This window comes from Drosophila erecta, unplaced genomic scaffold (assembly GCF_003286155.1).
Source record: "Drosophila erecta strain 14021-0224.00,06,07 unplaced genomic scaffold, DereRS2 tig00000021-arrow-pilon, whole genome shotgun sequence".
Lineage (NCBI taxonomy): Eukaryota > Metazoa > Arthropoda > Insecta > Diptera > Drosophilidae > Drosophila > Drosophila erecta.
In genome coordinates, this window is record NW_020825198.1 from 14,050,336 (window position 1) to 14,071,127 (window position 20,792).

Genomic DNA, 20,792 nt, shown 5'->3' on the forward strand with positions numbered 1-20,792 from the left:
TGTTCCTGGATTGCTTGATGTTGATGTTGGGTTTCTTAATGATGTTGTTGATGATGTTGTTGCTGAAGTGGCACTTGCATCGCTGGCAGCGGAATGCAATTGCTGTTAGCAAATTGCCTGGGTCTTGCAGCAATCGCGCAAACTGTGGCGGCTGCTCAAACTGAGGCGGCCGGAACTGGATGGCTGATTTGGTAGTGGTTGCTGTTGGTGGCGTTGCAGCTGCAGACGAGGGTAAGGGTATCCAAGGGATTGTGGATTTTGCTGCCAGCGCAAGCGCCGCACGTTTAGGGCGCCACATGGATAGGCAACCTGCAAGAGAATTGATGAGAGATTCAAGAAAAAACACAACACGAAATGCTGACAGATATCCGAGGAAGCTGTCACACGGGAAATAATAAAAACATATGCATAGTTACGGTCAAAAAACAACAACATCAATGAGCAGGGAGCACAACATCGATTGGTAAATGGTATGGTTATAGGTATGAGTTAAACGGAAATCATGACAACAGATAGTGGTCTTGCGGTATTTAGAGAGGCTTATGAATATGTAGTAGTAGCAGTAGAGTAGTAGAAACAACATCAACAACAACAACATCAATTATAGAACAACATCAATTTATTGGAGTCAATAACAACATCGATTCTTATAAGTTATAACTTATTTCCGATTCCCAACTCTATGTGATTCAATTTTATGTATATTTTTCCCCATTCCCACCTTGCAACCGAAAAAAACACACACAATCTTCAGGACTTGATTATAGACTTAAATACATTCAAAAAAGGAACATTCCGACACACTTAAGATACTATTTTACTTACCTTACCTTATTATTAATTAAATTGTATAATTTGTTAGAAATACACATTTTATGAGCTTGAAAAAAACATGCAAAAATGCTAGAGGGGTAACAACATATATTACTGTTGCTCAAATCGAAAGGAAATGTATTTAAAAAGTAAAAAGAAAGTAAAAGTAAGAGTAAATGACACATTTTGCAAAATGTCTGAAGTCTACAATTATTACAAAATATATTCCTACAAAATTGTACTACAATATACTCAAAAATAGTAATAAAAAAAACATTATTTTTGGAAGGACCGAAACTGCTCGTGAAAAGATGTATCAAAATTGCGGTTTCATTTTGGTTTCACTAAAGTGACGAGGTGGCATAACACCCACAAAGACGCAAAGACGCAATGGCAGATATACGGCAGCAATGTAAATCGACATTTTTATTACGCTGTTGGAATATGTCAAGCTCCTTTTCTACAATAAAAATGTCGCGCATTCGGCTTTGAAATGCAAAAAATATTCAAGGGCTCCCACTCCTTCCTTTGTGCGGAAACATTTTCGAGTTGAGGAGCTACCAGTTTTCTAATAAAATATATTTTTACACATGCGCATGCATAAAATATTCTCTTTGTAGTCGGTGTCGGCAATATTTCATGGGCTTTATAAAGTTGAAAATTGTTCCTTCTTTGGCTCAGACAGCTTTTATGGCCGCAGAAGAATGGAGTCAGAGGCTGGTTCTTTCGACATTAATCAAACTCTTTATCTCAGTAAGCGAAAAAGTTCCAAAGCGGTATTAGTATAAATTTGTTTAAAAACATAATTTTCCCTCATTTTTTAAAACTACTTGTATTTCACTACAAAAATATAGATATTTATACAGTGAACTTGAAGAAAAACTGTATTGGCCAAATGAAAATCCCATGCTTGAAGATTGATTCTTCCGCACTGCTGAATTTTCGTTACAGACTGCTTGGCTCAGCTGGCTATCTTAATTAATTAACTGATTTGCAAAAATAATAATAAAACTGTCAGCCGCAAGAGAGGGAGAGCAAAACAGCCGACAGAAATCTCCTATCCAACTCAACATACTATGTGGCGAAAATATATATTTTTTTCTTATCTTAAATTCCTCTTGGCCAGCAAAAGGACACGGGTCCATCTGACTTTCCCGCTTACACTCTCTGCTGGCCATTGGCAGAGAGTGGCAGAGTGTGGCCGTTGTCCTTGTTTTTCCTGGAAACTGGCATCCGCCAACACTTAATTAAAATGGCATCCGGCCGAGGCGGAAAAAATCCTGAGCGGCCCAACATGCCAACAACCACCTCCAACCCCCCGCAATCGTCCACCTATATAGACCAGGCCATCCCATCCATCCATCGCGTCCAGTGGTGTGAGTAAGTGAATTCGTTTCCCGCTTTTGGCCGTTGATTGATATGCCAATGAAGCGAACGCCAAGCTCAGGGCTCCTATTCCATGGCTCCATGGCTGCATGGCTCCATGGCCAGACGGATCCCAGAGACCAAGGAAAGAATGCGGAAAAAATCTAGTTCGTTAGCTCTTATGCAAAGCGGGACAATAGTGTACACTGCGGCCCAATCGCCGGCGCAAAGTCAACAAATGCAGATGGGGCCAGATAAATTGCCAAACTGAAGCGTCCAGCACCAAAGCGGCTTCGGGCCCAATAGCAATAGCTTGGCTTTTAGCTCAGTTAGTTGCGGTTCGGTTCGGTTCGGTTCGGTTTGGTTTGGTTCAGTTTGGCAGAGGCCTGCCAAGGTACTATATGGTGTATGGTATGGTGTGCTATGGTCACTCTCGTCTGCAATAACAACACAAGTTTTTACTTTTTTCTATGCCGAAACAAAGTTTGGGTGAATAATGAAAGAGGAGTGGCATCCGAAAGGTGTGCTATAAAATCAAAGGGATTTTTTTAATCACGACGGATATGCCCTTTCTATAAAAGTCAAGCCGATATTACCAATATGCATGACTGGCCAAAAAAAAAAAAGATTAAATGCCAAAGAATGCACACATTTTTGTGCCGTGTAATACCAAAATAACTGACTAAAAACGTGCATAGGCCTTTTTAATCATGGGTAAGGGTATTTACTATTCATTAGTTCTGGAAACCCACAACTAACCACAAAATCCATTCATTCATGAATTGTGCTACATCAGGGGCGAGCGTGATTAATTGCAGGTTGTGGTTAAATCCTTTTTCGTCCTGATTTCGGAATTTTTCTGGTTAACTCGGCTAGTTTTTTTTTTTATTCCCTTTTTCTACTATCTTTTGAGGTAGGTGTACCGACAGAAGGAAAAAAACATTGCCCTTTCTATAAGGGTGTATTAAACAACCGTGTAAGGAAGGGTTCAATTAATTATAGGCTTCCTTGTTTCCTTGACTAATGGAAATTTAAATCAGTCACTAACTTAGGGATTACTGCACAATTAAACTTATTTTCTTGAAGCATTTATACATTAAAATGTTCCAGAAATTGGCACAACCAACACTTAGCAATAAATTACTATATGCTTAATAAAATTCAGATAAGCTTTGGGCATTTTTCAGTCGATCAACCCTTAGTTTAAGCTCGTTTCGGAAGTCTTGACCCTTTCAGCCTAACATTCTTTTTCTTTAACTTCCGTTTCTAAGGCTTTTGAATTATCAGCGACAGCCATTCCCTGGCATATGTGCAAAGTTTCTGCCCACTTTCCGTATTTGCTCCTTGCTCTATCTACTTGGCAGTAGATATTTTTCATTTTCGAAAAAAGAAAATTATGACTTTTCCCACCCAATGGCTGGCTCCGCCTTCTCTTGCGTCGTTTTGGGAAATTTGAATACGACAAAGCAGCGCATAAGATTCAGATAAAGCTAAACTGCCAGTTGCCATGAAAAGTTGAGCGGTGTTTTCAGGCTTTTTTCATGACCGCCGCCTTGTACGGCCACAGTTTGACTTTTTATTTTTATGCTAAACTGTTTCCTCTTTGCAAAAGGCCGTATTTCGTTTGCGCAAAAAACTGGCTGCCAAACTGAGGCACAAAGAGGAAACCGGAAGTTATATCGTCCTCCGGATGATTACTGCACTTTCAGTGTGCAAGTTGCACTTGCTGTAGTGCGCTTCAGAGCTCGACTTAAAGGATCCTTCACTTATCAAAGCACTCGATGCGTTAATTAAAAGATCAGAAGAGGATTTGCCCAAGGAATGAACCTCTCTAACCCGACTCAACTGGGCTCGCCTTGACTCGATTTAATGAAACAACTCTTGATTATGCAACAGGAAGAGTTGCTGCCTCCTTCCGTCTCCAGCTGGCAAAACAATGCGGCAGTGACAGAGGCAGAGGCAGAGGCGAAGAACAAAGGTGGAATTCCTTCGACTCGCCCCCAAGTTTTAATAAGTGGCACACATGCAGCAACAGTCGACTTCTTCTTGCCACACACAGTAGCACATTGGCAAGTGCACAAGAATGGAAAAGACAAGGCTAAAAGTTCTGAAAGAAGCCGGAGAAGAAAGATAAACTCCACCCCAAGAGCCCAAAGAGACCGAAGAGACCGAAGAGGCCCGGTCGGGCCTAGACTAAGAAAATGTAATAAATTTCCACACAAAAACAGCCACAAATTTCCCTCTCTGTGTTTGTTAGAGTAAACAAAGAAAATATGAAAACAAAAGGCTGAAGGAGCAGATAGGATGGGATTGAATGGACCAGCCTATCTATTCTTCTATCTCAAAAAGTGGGGGACTGAGGATGTCCTCCAGTTTGCACAACTGTGCTGCAGTTCACAACATTTTGCATATTCAATAAACTGTTTCTTGCCGACTTGTGTTTAGTTTGATTTCCTTTTGAAGACTCTTTTTGTCCTTCTAAGCAAAATTAAATTTCAGTTATGAGTTTTTCGACCGGGAAACAAACAGAGCCGGAGACACAATCAAGATTTGTTGTTTTTTCTCTCAATAATTGATATATTGTGAGGTCAGGAAAAGTTCCCTCCAATTTGAAGACAAACAAAGATTAGTTTTACTATTTTTTCTTCCATTCAAATAAATTTACAAATTTTAATTACTTTTCCAGCCACATAAACACGATTCCCAGCAGGTGGGGCGATAATCAACAACCTGAAACATGTGTCCTAACTGCATTGACATGGTTACACATGTTCGGCATTTTCAACTAAAACTCAATTGGGGTAAACATTACCAAACATAAATCAAAAACAAAGCAGAATATATCTATATTTTTGACAGTGGAAATTGCAATCAATTTTCAAACATTATGGTTGCACTTTTCAAGCGTCCTTTTGCCTGCCTGTCATAAAATGGCCCAGACCACCGCATTTAAGGTTGGCCAGAGTTTTTGCAGAAATAATTTGGCGCGGGAGCAAATTACACAAACATCGAAATCGAAAGCAATCAAAGGGGATTTGCATAATTCTTGATTTTGCATGCAGGTTCGATTTTTTATTTTTAAATCATAGCTTTATTCCGTAGTTTCCCTGCACAAATATTTTATATGTATAAAAGTAGCGACAGATACCACAACAAATTATAAAAACAACATCCAAACAAAGGTGCATTTACAAGAAAATTATATGTCTAGCTACTTAATTGATGAAATCGAGGACATTGTCCTTGGCCACTTACCCCTGCTATGGACTGCTTGTCATTGTGGAGCGTTGCCTGTGCTCCTGACGTGGGCGACGTGGCGGGCGTGGCGGAGCTCTCCGGACTGAAATAAGTCAGAAAAGCGCAACCTGCAATGACAATCATTAAATTATTAATCGGCGGTGGCAGGTGTAAGGCGAGGAATGTCCGGAGTTTAGTCCAGGCACAATGGGTATGATTTTTAAGCTATCTCTTACATTAATTCAATCCATTTGCTTTCGCAAAATCCATGTTCGTTTTATTACACAATTAAAGCCCTCTGCCCTGTGGAATGTCCTGGCGAAAGGATTGGTAAGGACTGCTAACCAGCACACATACACACACACACATGACGGTTTGCGTGCGCAAAGCGTCAACGTGTTTAGCACAGTTTTGTGGCCATTTTCATAAATCCGTGTAATTTTCCCCACCGCTTTTTGCCTTCCTATTGTTTGGTTGTGGTGGCCCGCTAGGTGTTGTTTAGAGAATGGCAGGGGGATCCTGTCTCTGCTCCTCATTAACTCCTCAACTGCCGCCCTGTTTTCCACCGGCACGGCGACAGGCTCGTGTCAGCCTAAACCGATTTAGCAACACATATGCCGCCAGCACGAAGCCAGCCCCTGACATGTGGTCATACCCAGAGCACCCTGCTTCCCTCATTGACTGTCTGTTCCTGCTCCAGGTACACTCAAAAAAATGCATTACATTCAGGATAAAAAAATGTATGCTGTTGCAGTAGGCATCGAACCTGGACCTTTTTGGTAGGTATGGAATATCATATGGAATTTTACTATTGATCGATTGTATTGCTTATGGCAACAGAAACTACATTTGTCTTTTAGAATGAGAAATTTGGTTTTAAGCTTTGACTTTTTTGCCCGAAAGTCAGTTGTTAAAAGTGTCAAAAATGTCGCATACATAATAGTTAGAAATGATACAAAATGCATAATACATAGTTTTTTAAATTTTCTCTGTTTTTTTAAGGCTTACCTTTTATACCCGTGTAACCAGTGCAAAAGCAACAATTATATTTAACCTTTAGCCCAAAACGCGGGCACGTTTAGGCCAGGAGTAGTCCTTTATTCCTGTCCCCCCAGTCCCAGTCCTTTCCCGTGGCCTTTTGTCTGGCCAACTCAAAAGGCCACAGCATGCAACACGTCAAAAGTTGAACGACAAGCGACCAGCTCCAACAACCGAAGGGACAAGTGCAAGAGCAACAACCGAACAACCTGCCAACTGTCGACGTCAGCGCCGTCTAACAACATAAAAATTGTCGGCACATTGTTGAAATGCCAGGAAATTATGTGCAGTCCCCCCAAAGGACGAATGGCGGATAGGAGTGCAGAAAGTGCTGTGGGGGCTAACAGCTGCCAGTAATTAAAATGAGCAATTCACATAGTGTGGCGGCAAAAACGGTGACCAGACCAGTGCCTAATGAGTTTATTAATTAAAAATCACTCTCCTATATACATACATGCATGTACAGTTGTGTGCATTGATATAGTAAGGCTCAAAAAATGTCTCAACTAACTTGCAAAATGTTTTATATTTTTTAATTAAATAAATAAAATAAGTTATTAAGGAATATTAGTACCTTTGAAGTCTGAGATAATTTTAGTCGTGTTGAGGATTTTTAAGATTTTAATACCAGCAGCAATATATAAATGTCAAGCTTCGAACCTAGTCGCATAATTAAGTCAGCAAATTACAGAGTCTGCATTCATTAAATGTCTTAAAACTAATTAATTTTAATTGAACCTTATGGCTGCCTATAGTTACTCGCAAACAAATCTGAAACTGCTCCACTCCGCGGTTGCCACACAACTCCCTAAATTTATTAACCCACATTAACCACTTTCCTGGCAAAATGTTGCTCATGGGGCGCTCGTAATGTGCCTCCAAAGCAATATTATAAGTTGCTGTAGGCTTTTAAAACTTTTCACTTTCAAGAGGAAACTGCGGTTTGGTATCTCTTTTGCGGCAAATCAACTTTCAAGCTGAATGCTAATGAATCATTTTTGCCAACCCACTGACCGCAGTCGGTAAAGGTAGCGTTAGTTGGCCCATACCATTTATTGGTGGTTCTGGCGGGGTTAAATTTATGTTGGAGGCATGCTCGAGCAACAAGGAAGACCGCTGCACAAACCAACAATATATTTTAACTTTATTTCGTAATCTTTCGTATGATTAATATAGTTTAACATGGGTATGCAATTAGTCAAGATGGGAAAAATGTGGCTACCTCATTTATTAAAACTCAATGCTAAGGAACAGAAATCGAATACAAATAAATTTTTACGAATACAAAAAATTTGTATGGTAATACCGTAAATGCAAAATATCTATACACATAATTGCAAAAACTTAGAATCAATTTCTAAACAAACTTTTGCACAAAGGTTCGGTTTTACAGATTTTTTCTGGCTATTTTAAAGGTCAAAAAGAATACGAAAAAACAGTATAATGGTAATATCTGGTGTCTTTGAGCAATAAATTGTTTCCTTTGCAGGGTCAAAAAAGTTTGGATATTTCTCGTGCGGAAAGTTTACCAAGTGCTGTAATAGTCGTGTGTCTGTTGTTAAGCAAATTGCAGGCTTATTAGCCGCCACTGAATTATACACCACTTGTACGCCAAAAACGGAGCCAACGAGGGAGAGCTTTAATTTTCAAATATGTACTGCACAGGCGGCTAGGTAAATAATTGATGCCAGGTCTTGAAGAGGAAGACCGTGGCTTGTGTTCTTTCTGATCCTTTTTATGGTATTAAGTTATTATGTGCTTAAACCTAAATATAATGCCGCCGGCTTCAGATGTTGAACGCCAGCCGTGGCTGTGCTTTTATTGTTTATTGAGAGCAGATCCGATGTAACAGGCCGTTTTAACTGTCTCCCCACTTGGCTAACACAAAGGAGCCGTCCTGCTCCTTCGGTGAAACATCTTAAGTGCAGCCTCGAGTTGCTGTTATTCTTCGTTGCCTTCCATTTCCATCACACAGGAAATTGTTATACCTAATGGGTTTTTCCCAGTCTATGCCTGCCGGAGGTAAGTGGGCAACCTTTAAATGTTAAATGGAGCTCGCTTAATAATTGATTAGTTTGAGGCTCACAAGTAGTTAAGTCCCTTACCACCCAATTCTTGGGCGCAGGGAGCGCATTGTAGCAATTACAGCTCTCTTGCCAAATTTGCAAATGCAAATTGATTTTGCGGATGGATTTTGGGGTATCTAACTAAGTTTAATAACAGGGTTAATGGAATTAAGCTACCTACGGTTACCTAATAATATTTTAATCTTCATGGATATGTGCAATAGTGATTAGGTGATGCGCTACAATAATGTTATCGAATTTTAGCCCATTGGTTAGATGAGAAGATGAAATTGTTTTATGAAAAAGTTCAATCTGGTAATACTGGTAATACTTACTGGCTATATGTTCATTATGAAAGGCCAACATGATGAATAATGTTACACTCTTGTTTCTATGTGTTCCGTTTCACAAATAGATATATTTTTTCTCGCAGTTTTTATAATATCGTTTTTATATTTATAGTATACTGATATTTTTTCCTTTCGTATATCACACTTCCTTTATTCGAATTTATCTGAATTTACAAATTGCCAAGACCTGGAAAGAAAAAAAAACGATTTGTGTTACTGGTTATTGAAATAAAACATTTATGAAATGTACTTATTTAACAAATTAAGTTAAGCCTAAAATGTGAAACCAAATATTATATTACTAGTTTATAGTAGAATTTTAGTAGTATATTTATATACACCTTTATAGACTTTTATCAACAGCAGTTATTTAGTATTTCTGAAATACTGCTCTTTTTTCCAAAAAAAATATATGTGAACTTAATACTTCAATAAAATTACTATGGCTGCTTTTATATTATTTTAATCCAGGGTATCATTAATTCCGTGGCCTTGCAAAATATTCCTTTTTTTGGCGCTTATAAACCCGCCAACAACTATTGTTTTCCATATATGTACAAATTTGAAGCTCGCCAACATCAGAGTAGGAGTTTTCACCCTTTGATTTTTAGTTAGACTCTCAGTAAGTTTGACTGCGCAACTGTGTGGCATTTCCGCTTCCGCAACGGAAGCTAATGGAAATGGAAGGGAGCAATTGCGAGGGTCCAAATGACTTGGAAATTCCGAGCTGGAATTGAAAAACAATGTAGAAGCAATTTTTAAATAAATAAAGGGCAATTCGGAATGCTTCCTCATAAGAAGCTAAAAACATTTGTGCCTCCGACTGTATAAATAAATAAAGCTAGCTTAAGGGCCAAGTATTCTGGTTTATTTTAGCTGGCAAGATAAACAATATAGATAAGAAAATGGGAACATTATGTGTTGTTGAAAGAAATGTTTAGGTAACCTTTCATTTACGCAAGCTTTCTCCATCTTTATCGACGAAATCATTAACTACCTCAAATAGGTGTCGTTTGTATTGGCTTTCCCTTAAATGCGTCTGGTAAATCTTTAATGAGCGACCTAAACGCACTCCAAGTAAATATCGATTTTATTTTCTTGCTAATTTTCTGCTCGTTATTGCTATTCCTGCCCCTAACAACAGGACAGCACACACGTGGGCCAGTGTTGAGCTGCTCCTTTTTTGTCCTCAACCAAAAAACAATGAGCTTTCCAGCTAGCTTCTTCTGCCCATAGTTCCTCTCGCTCCTTCCTTCTGTTGGCCAGGCTGTGTTTGTGTTGTCTGCAACTTTTCTGACCATTCAACCAAAATAGTCCGGAACATTGTAGGAAAAACAAAAAGGGGAGCAGCAAGGGTAGCAAGGACTATAAGGACGTCTAATGGGGGGGTGAGGTTGATGATGACGATGACGATGACGACGTTCACGTCGACAGACTTCCTGACTTGCTGAGTTTCCTGCCTCAGCTTTCTGTTTTTATAAACCTCCAGTGTGAACTTTAAAAAGGTATATTGGACTAAGCTAAGTCAGATCAGCTTATCTAAACAGGGTATCTTTCGGTTCGGTAAGAACGAAGCAAATTGTAAATGCTTGTTTGCCTCATCGTACGTAACACAAACCTTGGTGTGTAGGATTTAGATTTGCATTTACCAGTCTGCACCTCCTTTTCCATGCCCCATTCACTTTACTCATGCAGAAGCCTAAGCAATTGGTTTATCAGTATATATGCTGGGATATAAGTCTAGTTGTTAGAACATGCTCTGCAGAAGGCACTCGATTTGAAAAAACCCCTAATGAAGGCGATGATGGTGGTTATAATGATACTAAATGTGATTCCTCTTAGCTGCAGTTGGCTATGTGATTTCCTGGCTGTTTAATTATGTTACGGGAAGTTTTCATTACTTTCAGTCTGGTTTTACTCGTAACCCATTAGCATGGCGAATAAATTCCATTGTTTTGGCTTTTCGTTTAGCCCGCATATATCTTCTCATTTCCCACCCGCTGAAATTCGGCTAACATAATGGAATTTCCATGTAAACAATTTGCATGCTTTTAGCTTTACCTCATTTACATGGTATTGGTTGCGTAAAGAGAGATTAATGTCGAAAAATGCCTGCCGAGGCAAATTAACACATCAAGTTTTTGTATAAGCTAAGGTAATAATTGAGAGATCTGAGATAGACCAATTTTAATAATTTGTTTGTGTATACCGTGCTCTAATGTGCTGCTGGTCACTTTTTGCTTGGCTTTCATTCCATTAATTTCACTAAACCCTCATCTTGCCTTTTTGTCCCTGTGTGAAACTGTTTGTCAGGCTTATGAGCTTAAGCGAGGACACTCTTTCACACGGAAAGCGAAGAGATATTGCTAAGTAGATGAGAATCTAAATACATACGCGCATGCACTCTGGAAAAAAGTGCTCTAGTTCAGTGCTCTGGGACCTATATAAATGAAAAAAACACGGACTGAAAATTAAGTGCTTAAACCATAGAGAAGTTAATTAGGTGTAGCATGCTGGCCGTATTTTCCTTAACATTTTTGTTTTGCCTGAATTTTGGGGAAAAGTTTTAAAAAGACTGTAAATGAATAATGAGTATTGTAGTTAAAGTTTTGCTTGATATCTGATATATTATTTACTTACTAAAAAAAATGTTTTTTTTCAAAACAAATCAAAGACTTACTTTAGATCAGTCGTCTTAGTTTATTTTCCCAAATTGTAATTAGTTTGCAACAACTGTGCCGTGCATATCTGCGTGTGTACATGTATGAGCATAATAAGTCAAATTAAATAAATTTAATTACATAACCAGCCCAATGCCAGGTTGAAGAGGACCCATCGAGCCGGATACTCAACTTTTGCTTGTGAGTGTGGAACACGACCCACGCCAAAGCACCCACTCACCATCCTCCCACTCACCCACACAACTGTCCTGTAGATAGACCGAGTTGCATTTGTGCCGGAATGTTTGTGTGAATGCGCCTACTTAGCCTTTAGTTTCAAGTGCACGGCCTCTCCGGAACCCCCTTTTATGTGGGGTAGGATACATGCAACCCATCACCCACACAGCCACCCACCACCCACCACCACATCGGGTGCAGGTGCTCAAGCGGAGCCACACACATACACACATCAATTCATTCTGAGTGAAGGCAGGGGTGTGCATGTGTGTGGGAGTGGGAGTGGGGCTCCTGTGTACAAGTTCGTTTAGTCCTGGTCGTCGTTCATGTGAGTGGTGCTCTGAATCAGCATCCCATGTACCAAGCACCCGCACCCATTGCTATCCTGCCACCAGGACCTCGTCCGCAATCGTCCACGAAACTCGACTGACTTTCTCCGTGGCTCTTCTGCCCGCCTTTCACCCGGTTTTCCCTTTCTCTGTTTGACTTAACAAGTCGTCGGGCGGCGAGTAATTATGAAAATTTTCAAAATGAGCTCTCGTCCTGCTCGAGCCCTCACAGTTCAGTTTTTGAAAGTTGAGTACGAGTAATTAAAAATTTCGTAGTGTCGCCGCTACTCAACTGAGTTCCCCGGTCTAGATTTGACTCCTGCCCCAACAGAATTGTCTGGCATATGCTTATTTAGCTGTTGTTTTCGGAAATACGAGGTTATATGAATTTAAATTAAATTCATTTCGCTTTTCTGTATACCCCACCTGCTAAAATATACAAACACTACACTCCTAAGCTATGTAGGTGAATGTGTTTTTCGTTGGCGGGCTTCCTCTTAATTAGAAAAGCGGAAAGGCATTTAGCTCTAAAGCGCTTCCATATAAAACCTAAACATGACTGCAATTAGTTTTGGTAAATGCCCAAGATGACGGGTGCCACATAAAGGTACTTTGAAAAAATGTTAATTGAGTTCACGTGGAATGAAAATTAAAACTTAATTAAGTACGGTTTAGAAAAACAGGGTTGGGTTACTAGAAAGAACGATTGCAGAAAGGATTCTGCATCACTTTAAGGACTATTGTCATTCCATTTATTTATTTACCAAGTATATTTAGAATTCGAGTTGTTAAATGTTTCTACCCGAGCGACAATGAACCTAATTGCGTCTTTGTTTGGCCATTATCCTTGCCACCTAATTTCATTTCAAGAATATGATGATGCACATTAACAACTTGGCTAGCCACAAAGCAAACGAAATGGCATCTAATCTTGCCATTTATGTGAGTATGAAGTGTGAGATAATGGCTCGTTTGTGGGAGTAAGTACTTTGTTTTCAGCTTAGATGTGGCAAAGATGGCAGAAGCTTCAATGACAACACATTCAAGGCATCTGATGTAGTTTAAATGGAGGAATACTTGCAATAATTCATTTGAGTGGATGGATTTCAGACTCTCATTGAAATATTTATTATTTTAATTAAACTGTTTTTAAGATTTTAAATCAGCTGAAGCTGCATGCAATACAAATGCCAAAGGACAAATTATATACAAATGCAAACGTAAAACAAAAAGTCACTTTTGCTTGTAAGTATCATAGGCTTGGTAACGTTAAGTTAAATTGAAAAATTCGATAAGATTACATTCAGCATAGTTCAGGTAATGTGTTCTAACCCAATCCTAGCCAAATGAATTAACTGGGCTAAGGCAGCAAAGTCACTCAGGTCTGTTCAAGACAGTCCCGAAAATAATTAATAATTAATCATGCTGTAATTTGCTTTCTTGGCAGGGCAGACATTATAGCCAAATGACCTTTTGGTCATTTACGCTTCAACCGAAAAGCAGACGAATCCCAGACAGTCAACGCCAAAGGGATGATGATGATGGCGTACATGAATATTTAAGCGACACCCACATACATACACGGTAAGAGTTGGATGGATATGTAACTAACTTGTGGTTTCCCCGTTTGGACAACACTGAACCAGAAATCCGAAGCTAAAATGTTGTTGATCTACTAGATACCAGAGCAAAGGGAAGTCAAGTCCAATGGTTTGACATATTGCAGTAACGAAACAAAGGGTGAATATGTCACAAACAGGCATGCCATTCCACTGTATGAAATTCTCTTTCAATATGATCTGGGCTCAAACGTTACCCTCTGAAATATAAATAAAGAATGCCATCGAAATTGCCCTATTTCTCCATCCTGCCCTTTCTTTTAGACACCTTAACCGCAAGAATCTTTGACCAGTGTGGAAATGGAAACGGAATGACTATAACTCATATGAGCGAAGCCACAAAGAATTGCAAATGTAATTAACAATGTAATTTTGGCCTTAACATGTACCTTCACCACCTCGTTTTCCTCAATCTGCACGTGTACATGGGGTATTTCAAAGACAATTTAAATGAGTACGGTTGTCGGTGAAACGGTGAAAAGGTGAAAAGGTGAAAAGGGTCTGGGCAAAGTCTGGTGCTGAATGTTAACAATAACAATGCCACAGCAACAATTGTAATGATGAAATAAAAGTCAAGTGAATACAATGGCTTCGAAAACAACAACAGCAAATGCAAAAGCGGCAAACCAAACATGAAACTCACTCACTCAGAGTAAAACTACAATATATGGATGGTTGGTCGGTTGGTCGGGGGGAATGGCGATATGGCGGAAGAGGGGAAACGGAAATACGACTACACCTATTATCAGAATGGTTCCCTCACCCTTAACATCTGACTTGTATTTGGCATGAGTTGGTCGGGCTGGGTTGTTGTTCGTTACATGAAAGGGCAACTTTGTAACAACAGCACGGCCAAATACAACAAAACAGTGTACACAGTTTTATAATAAAAACCAGTAAGCAATCCAACAAGCCGTGTTGATAGACGGTTAAGCTACCCCTTGCCCAGCTTGTTTGCCTCATATAAAATCAAAAATCACTCCCCAACTGTTAATCATCGCCCAAAATTGTAATGGCATGTGCAGCAGTCAGTCCATCCTGCCACGTCCACTTATACTCCCCATAAACATGTATGTAACAGCTTGTAACACATATCTGGGGGAACAGAGATTTTTGTTTTTGCCGCCGTTTTTCAACTCAACTCTTTTCTGTGTAACTCATACTACACAGTGTCTCTGGCCTTCGAGCTTGCATGCGAGTTTAAAGTTGTTGGGTGCCCGGTTTAGGTTTACCTCCGACCCACCATGGAAAACCCATCCTTCTCCTTCGCCAAAAACACTCTTTTCGTGTTGCCGAACTGAACTGAACTGAACTGGGAACTCTGAACTGTGAACTGGGTCCTGGCTAGTGGGTAGTGGGTCCTGGATCCTTGGTAGTGGGTAGTGGGTAGTGGGCCCTGGGAACCAAGAGCTGAGTTGGGAGACTAACGGCAAGCCAAGCGCCCCAGGTGCAAAGTGTAAATGAAGACTGATTGCAGTGCACATTCAGGGGGGTTTTGGTGTGTTTTGGGGAGAAAGGATAACGAAGAGGTTGCGAGCACAAGAGTGGCATAAAAAACGCCGCTCTTTGCCCGACCCTCTTGTTTGCCGAAAAACGGGGGGTAATTGCGGTTAAGTGCTGGTTTATTGGCTTGGTAAAAGGACTTAAAAGATATTTGAATTTGGCAACGCGACAAAAATACACCCTGAGCGATTCTAGCGCCCATGTATACAATTACACGTCCAACGTTGAGGGTAAGTTCTGGTGCCCACAACTTGGGGGATTTTATTGAATCCTGGTGATATGGTATGTCTGCCGATACCAGCATAAATGAGTTTTACAATTCATTATGCCAACGTTTAATTCATCCGAACTCAATTGTTGGCTTTCTGTTTCGTCAACATTAATTTCTAAAAGCATTTGCCATTCAGCGGGATGCGGAGCCCCATCAGCGGGTCACATTAAAAAATTAATTTTTTAATTGAAATACAAACCTCCTGGCAATCCGAAGAGTTCCCAAAAGGGGTGAATCCGTGGGTGGATCCAGGACACTCCACATACGTGTGTATGTGTAGGTGGATGTGTATGTCCATGTGTTCAGATGGCGGGGGACAGACAGCTGCTGTCGCTCACTTAAGTTAATACGCAAACCAAATGTCACTCAACATTATCAACAGCAAACGTAATCAGTTAAAACTTTTTCCTGCCTCGCTCTTCGCCGCTGCTGTTGTTGTTGTTGTTGTTGTTGTTGCTGCTGCTGCTGCTGTTATTGTTGTTGTTGTTATGGGCCTAAACCATTCCACAGACCGACAGACTGAATGACAGACAGTGGTTATTGTTGTTGCTGCTGCTGTGCAAAAGTTGGCAACATGTTTGTACTTTATTTCAATTTTGTATGTCCTCTACTTGACTCTGCTCCTACAGGCAAGCCAACGTTGTGAGTGCTCAAAACAAAGGGAAACAAAAGCACGTTTTACAACGAATCCTAGATGTTCTGCCATGGAACATGTATTTTATCAATGGCGATCCATTTCCAATTAACTTATTGATTTTCGCAAACATGCCAATGTGCAACTGACTTATTGTTTCTGATCCAACTAGTCATAGTTATAGGTATAATTCACCTAATCTGCAGGATTATGAACGGAATCCATCAAGCAACCAACTCACCATGGACTGTGCGCTATTCCCTGGAAAAAGTATTTTTTCTATTTCGTTTCACTTTTGGGTGAATGAAAACTGAACACCAAACTGTAGGCTGAATGTCTAAATTTTGCTTTGCTGTTGGGGGCGCAACCTGATATAGTCCTCCTGCCTTCGGAACGAGCTTGTCGTAAGTGCTCGCGGGTTTTTGCATATTTTTGGGCAACTGCTCGCGCCGCGTCACTTTGCAAAACTGCTAACAAAGGGCACGGGATGGGGCACGGAGGCAATGTGGAGCTGTTTCAGACGCGAAGTGGCGTGTGTGGGCCACTTGACAGCCGTTTAAATGCATTAAAAAATTACCTACTCTAACATGAGCAATGGAAAAACGAGAGGTGGTGGTAAAAAAAAAAACCAAGAAAAAAACAGCGGCAAACATGTCAGCCGCCCAATTTCACATGTGACAGAGGGGCGGAAGCGGGAGAAGCGTGAAGGGCTACGTGGATGTCACGCTCGACGGCAAGTATGGAAAAATCAAATGCGCTGCAACTGCCGTTCGATCTAAAGGGGTCAACAGCAAGGAATGGATTGGTTCTGGGCAGGGGTGCACATTTTCCGAGACCTATTAAACAAGCTTCACTCAGTCTGAAGGCAACTTCCTGGGTTTGAAGACCTCTATTGGCAACTCATAACGAAAGTTATTCACAACATCTTAAGAATAATATAAGCTAGGAGGCTTAAATACCAGTTTTGAAACCATAAATATTATTGATAAATATAAACTTTATATAAATATAAAGTCTTCAAAGGCATTTTTTAACAAGAATAAAAAGATGTGGCGCCGAACGTTTATTTCCACTTGTTCCATAACAGCTATACATCAGTAACCAAGTTTGCAACCACAACATTCAGCTTTAAAAAGAGTACAAGAGTTTATTACTGAAATAAGATATTTATATCATAAGTGATATGTGTAAATGAAGGCATACGAACTCATTATTTCTGAAATGCTACAATTCCTTTTCTGATAAGTTCATCCTTTTTGTTAGGATATCAAGGAAGAACCACACATACCGAGGGAAACAACTCAGCGGAATACCCGTGCTGCAAATTACGGACCTGGGTGACTGACAGTCCGAATTTTTTTGGTGGTCCTGTCCTGTTCCGGGTGCAAAAACGCATTACGCATTCACTTTGCTCAACACTTGTGTTCATTTAATGCAGCCTATCCGCATCCTCTCGTTTCGATCCCATTACCACTGCTCGCTTACCGCACTCTGGTCTGTGTACTTTTGTTCAAATATTCATTGCAAATTCCAATTTAATTTTCGCTTAAATTGGCAATACCAACAGCGAAATCTGCAGCTGATAGCACCGCTGAAGTTTGTTTTCTTTAAAGCCATTTTCAGTTCTACCTGAGCCATATAAAAATAGTTCTGTATTTTTAGTGCCGTTTTACATATTAACATATTAAATAGTAACTGAAGACTGATATTATAGAGATAAAAATATGTGATATGTGTAATTAGTAATATATTTCATTTTGATATCAGCAGTATTATAATTTTGTCCCGAACATTTATCAACTCCACACATTTAAGCTAGGAGTTGTGAAGCACTATAAATTAATTAGAGTTTGAGATAGAATTTCTGGCACACTGACTTATAATTGAAACTTTCCTACAACTGCAGCCATAGCCAAATTTAAAGACGCAAAAAAGGAACAAACAGAAAGAAGGAAAAACTAGATATACAGATAGATAAAGCAAGCTCTAATGGCTTTAATAGTTTTCTCAATTATAAAGTTCATACTTTTTTAGTAAACTTTCTACTCCTTGCTTATTGATACAATTATTCTTGAAGATATTGTATATGGTATATGGTATATTATTCTATATTAGTACATTTACGAGATCTGCTCTACCAGTATGCAAAATAAAATGGTCCCATGCTGCGACATTTTCCGCTTTATTGCCTTAAGATTTATGTCTCTGAATTGGCCTTATTGGGGCCAACTTGGTATGAACCGACTTGGCATTATTTCCCAAGAAATGGCACATGCTGCGTATGAGCAATATTTCAATTACATTTTAAATGCGGGCCAAAAGATTTAATCATTTCTCTTTAACTACTTTAGCTACTATTTGAAGCTATTTACTGCATACATTTTTGAAGAAAGCCCGCGAGTATTTTAAATTTTTTATACAACTTTTCTGCCAGTGCTCCAGCTCGTCCGAATTTTTCTTAAAACCGCCTCAAAAGGTCAAATGGCAACGGAAGGTCAACGTTTGCTCCCTACACATAAAAATCAAATAATTCTTACAATATAAAGATTGCTGAGTTGAGTTTCAGTTTTCACATTGTCTAACAATAGAAAAGTTGGCCAAAGTTGGCTATATTGGTATTAGGTTTGACCTGGAAATTTGAGTGCTTAATAATAAAATGGCTTCTCAGAAAAAATCAATACTTTCTAATTGAGTTCATCAGATCGATACCTCATCTTCTGCAAAGAAACTAATAAGTTATGGATAATAAGCAATATTTTTCTAATAAGGATACCTTCCTTAAACTTCCCCATTTAAGTTGCAAACGATTGCAGTAATTTACTTGCTTACTTCTGGCGGAAATGGAGAAATTTTGGCTTATATAAATCGCATTGATAAATCCCTGGCCAGCACGTAATATGGAAATTAAAACACAACTCAAACAAAGAGCAGTCTAGAAACGCAAAAAAATCGTCTCACCCACCTGCACATTTACTTGCGCAGCAAATGTTTCCTCACATGCAAAATGGACATGCATTGTTTTCATTTTCTAGTAACCTAACAAAATGAAAATACGTTACTGGGTCTATTTCGTGTAAGTATAAAAACTGCAATTAAAAATTTCTACTTTCTAAGCGAATATTTTATATTAAATACTACGTTTTTATGTAAACACAAACACTTGTGATATCTTTTATACTAAATCAATTTAGGAAAATGTTTTGGAAACCCAAAATGAATGAAAAATGTCCGATGCAAGCCTTGTCTCCAAATCAAGTCCTAGATGCCAGACATTTGTGGTCGACCTGTTAGGTTTCTTCAGCGAAAAATCTGGTCTATTACGTTTCTGACCCAACATTTTTGCAGCCTCATGGCATGGGAAATGGAAAATTGTTACTGAAAATCGCAGACTCCTCCAGGGGCAGACCCAGGCATCCGTTTGCAAATGTTTCAAGTTTAAAATGAGCGTGTAATTAGAAATGTAAAGAGGGTAATGAGGAGGAGGGGCAGGCCAGGGAAAACGGAAAGTGGAGTCGAGTCAGCTGCAGAGCAAAAGTCACTGCTGCGTCTCGTCCCCAGGAAATGTGCCACGCAAACGAAGAAAATGGCGAATAAAATTGAAATAAAGTGGTGCAAATGCAAAAACGTGCACACACCCGTTCAGCTCACCTCACCGCAAAAGTGCTGCAACCACCTTGCAACGGTTGAAGCAAGTTTCTGCCTCCAACAATGAGTAGCATAAAAAGTTATGTATAAAAATCTTTCGCTATTTTTTGCTTGCACTTCCGTTACAAGGCGAACCGAATTTGCATGTGACATTTGTGGTCGGGTTTTTGTTGATGGATGAGGGTCGACAGATATCTTTGCATCAGCAAAGTTGGTTGATAAAGCAATGAACGACGTTGTATACGTGTGTTCAAATTAAAATATATGATATATGTATGAAGGAATGTATCTTAATTACAATTTTTAATCGGTCTTGATTGTGATTAGTAGCTATTAAAATATCGCTGTATGGAAGATAAAGGCTTTGCTTGGTTGTTGAGTATAATAAATCTATTCAAATTTGTACAAAATTTGTATAAAATTTACAAATTGGGAGGTAGTTTAATGTGACGAGAAGAAGATCAATTCCTAACAAGTTTATTATCACTCTAAAGCATTTTCTTATTCAATGAAATCATTGACATCATTGACATTTAATAATTTATGTTTTTAAAAATAATTGTTTACCAAAAATGTTTATTTTTACACTTACCACTTTGTAACGCCCAATTAAGCTGTAAGCGCTTTAATAGCCAAACATTTGAAAACACGACGAAAAGTATTTGTTGTTTAATTTGCTGTATAATTCAATTTGTTTTCACGGGTAGCATATGTGCTATTTACTCTGCATATTTATTCAATAATAAATATAAATTTGTATTTCATAATTTTTTTCACCTAACAGTGTTTGCTGGTATTTAATGATCTGGTGCACCTCCTGGTCTACACGGTTTTATTACACATTGCATTAGGCACTACATTAATTCCTGATGTTTCTGTTGTATTTTTTTAATTTCGCTTATGCTGTTTGCAGAATTAATTTATAAAATATTTAAAGAACGACGCGCCGCAAGCTTTTATTTTTGGTTATTTCTGTTTGTGTTGTTTTTTCCCATGAATTATTGATGGCGTTTGTTTTGTATTTT

General features: G+C 39.1%; 1 protein-coding gene across 1 annotated transcript; it reads right to left on the minus strand.

Annotated features, from left to right (window-relative positions):
- Positions 1-93: 93 nt before the first annotated feature.
- On the minus strand, positions 94-20,524 carry LOC113563911. Its single transcript, XM_026977187.1, has 4 exons — positions 20,360-20,524; positions 8,855-9,056; positions 5,434-5,543; positions 94-309 (listed from the first exon to the last, which is right to left on the minus strand). The coding sequence occupies exons 2-4, from the start codon at positions 8,883-8,885 to the stop codon at positions 106-108; spliced, it is 345 nt and encodes a 114-aa protein (XP_026832988.1). The 5' UTR covers positions 8,886-9,056; positions 20,360-20,524; the 3' UTR covers positions 94-105.
- Positions 20,525-20,792: the final 268 nt, after the last annotated feature.

Bases quoted from the DNA above. Each gene is read 5' to 3' on its own strand.
- LOC113563911 (XM_026977187.1), bottom strand. From the start codon at position 8,885: ATGTTGGCCTTTCATAATGAACATATAGCCA. The intron at 5,544-8,854 runs GTAAGTATTACC...TTGTCATTGCAG, and splicing joins TCATAATGAACATATAGCCA to GTTGCGCTTTTCTGACTTAT. The intron at 310-5,433 runs GTAAGTGGCCAA...ATTCTCTTGCAG, and splicing joins ACAAGCAGTCCATAGCAGGG to GTTGCCTATCCATGTGGCGC.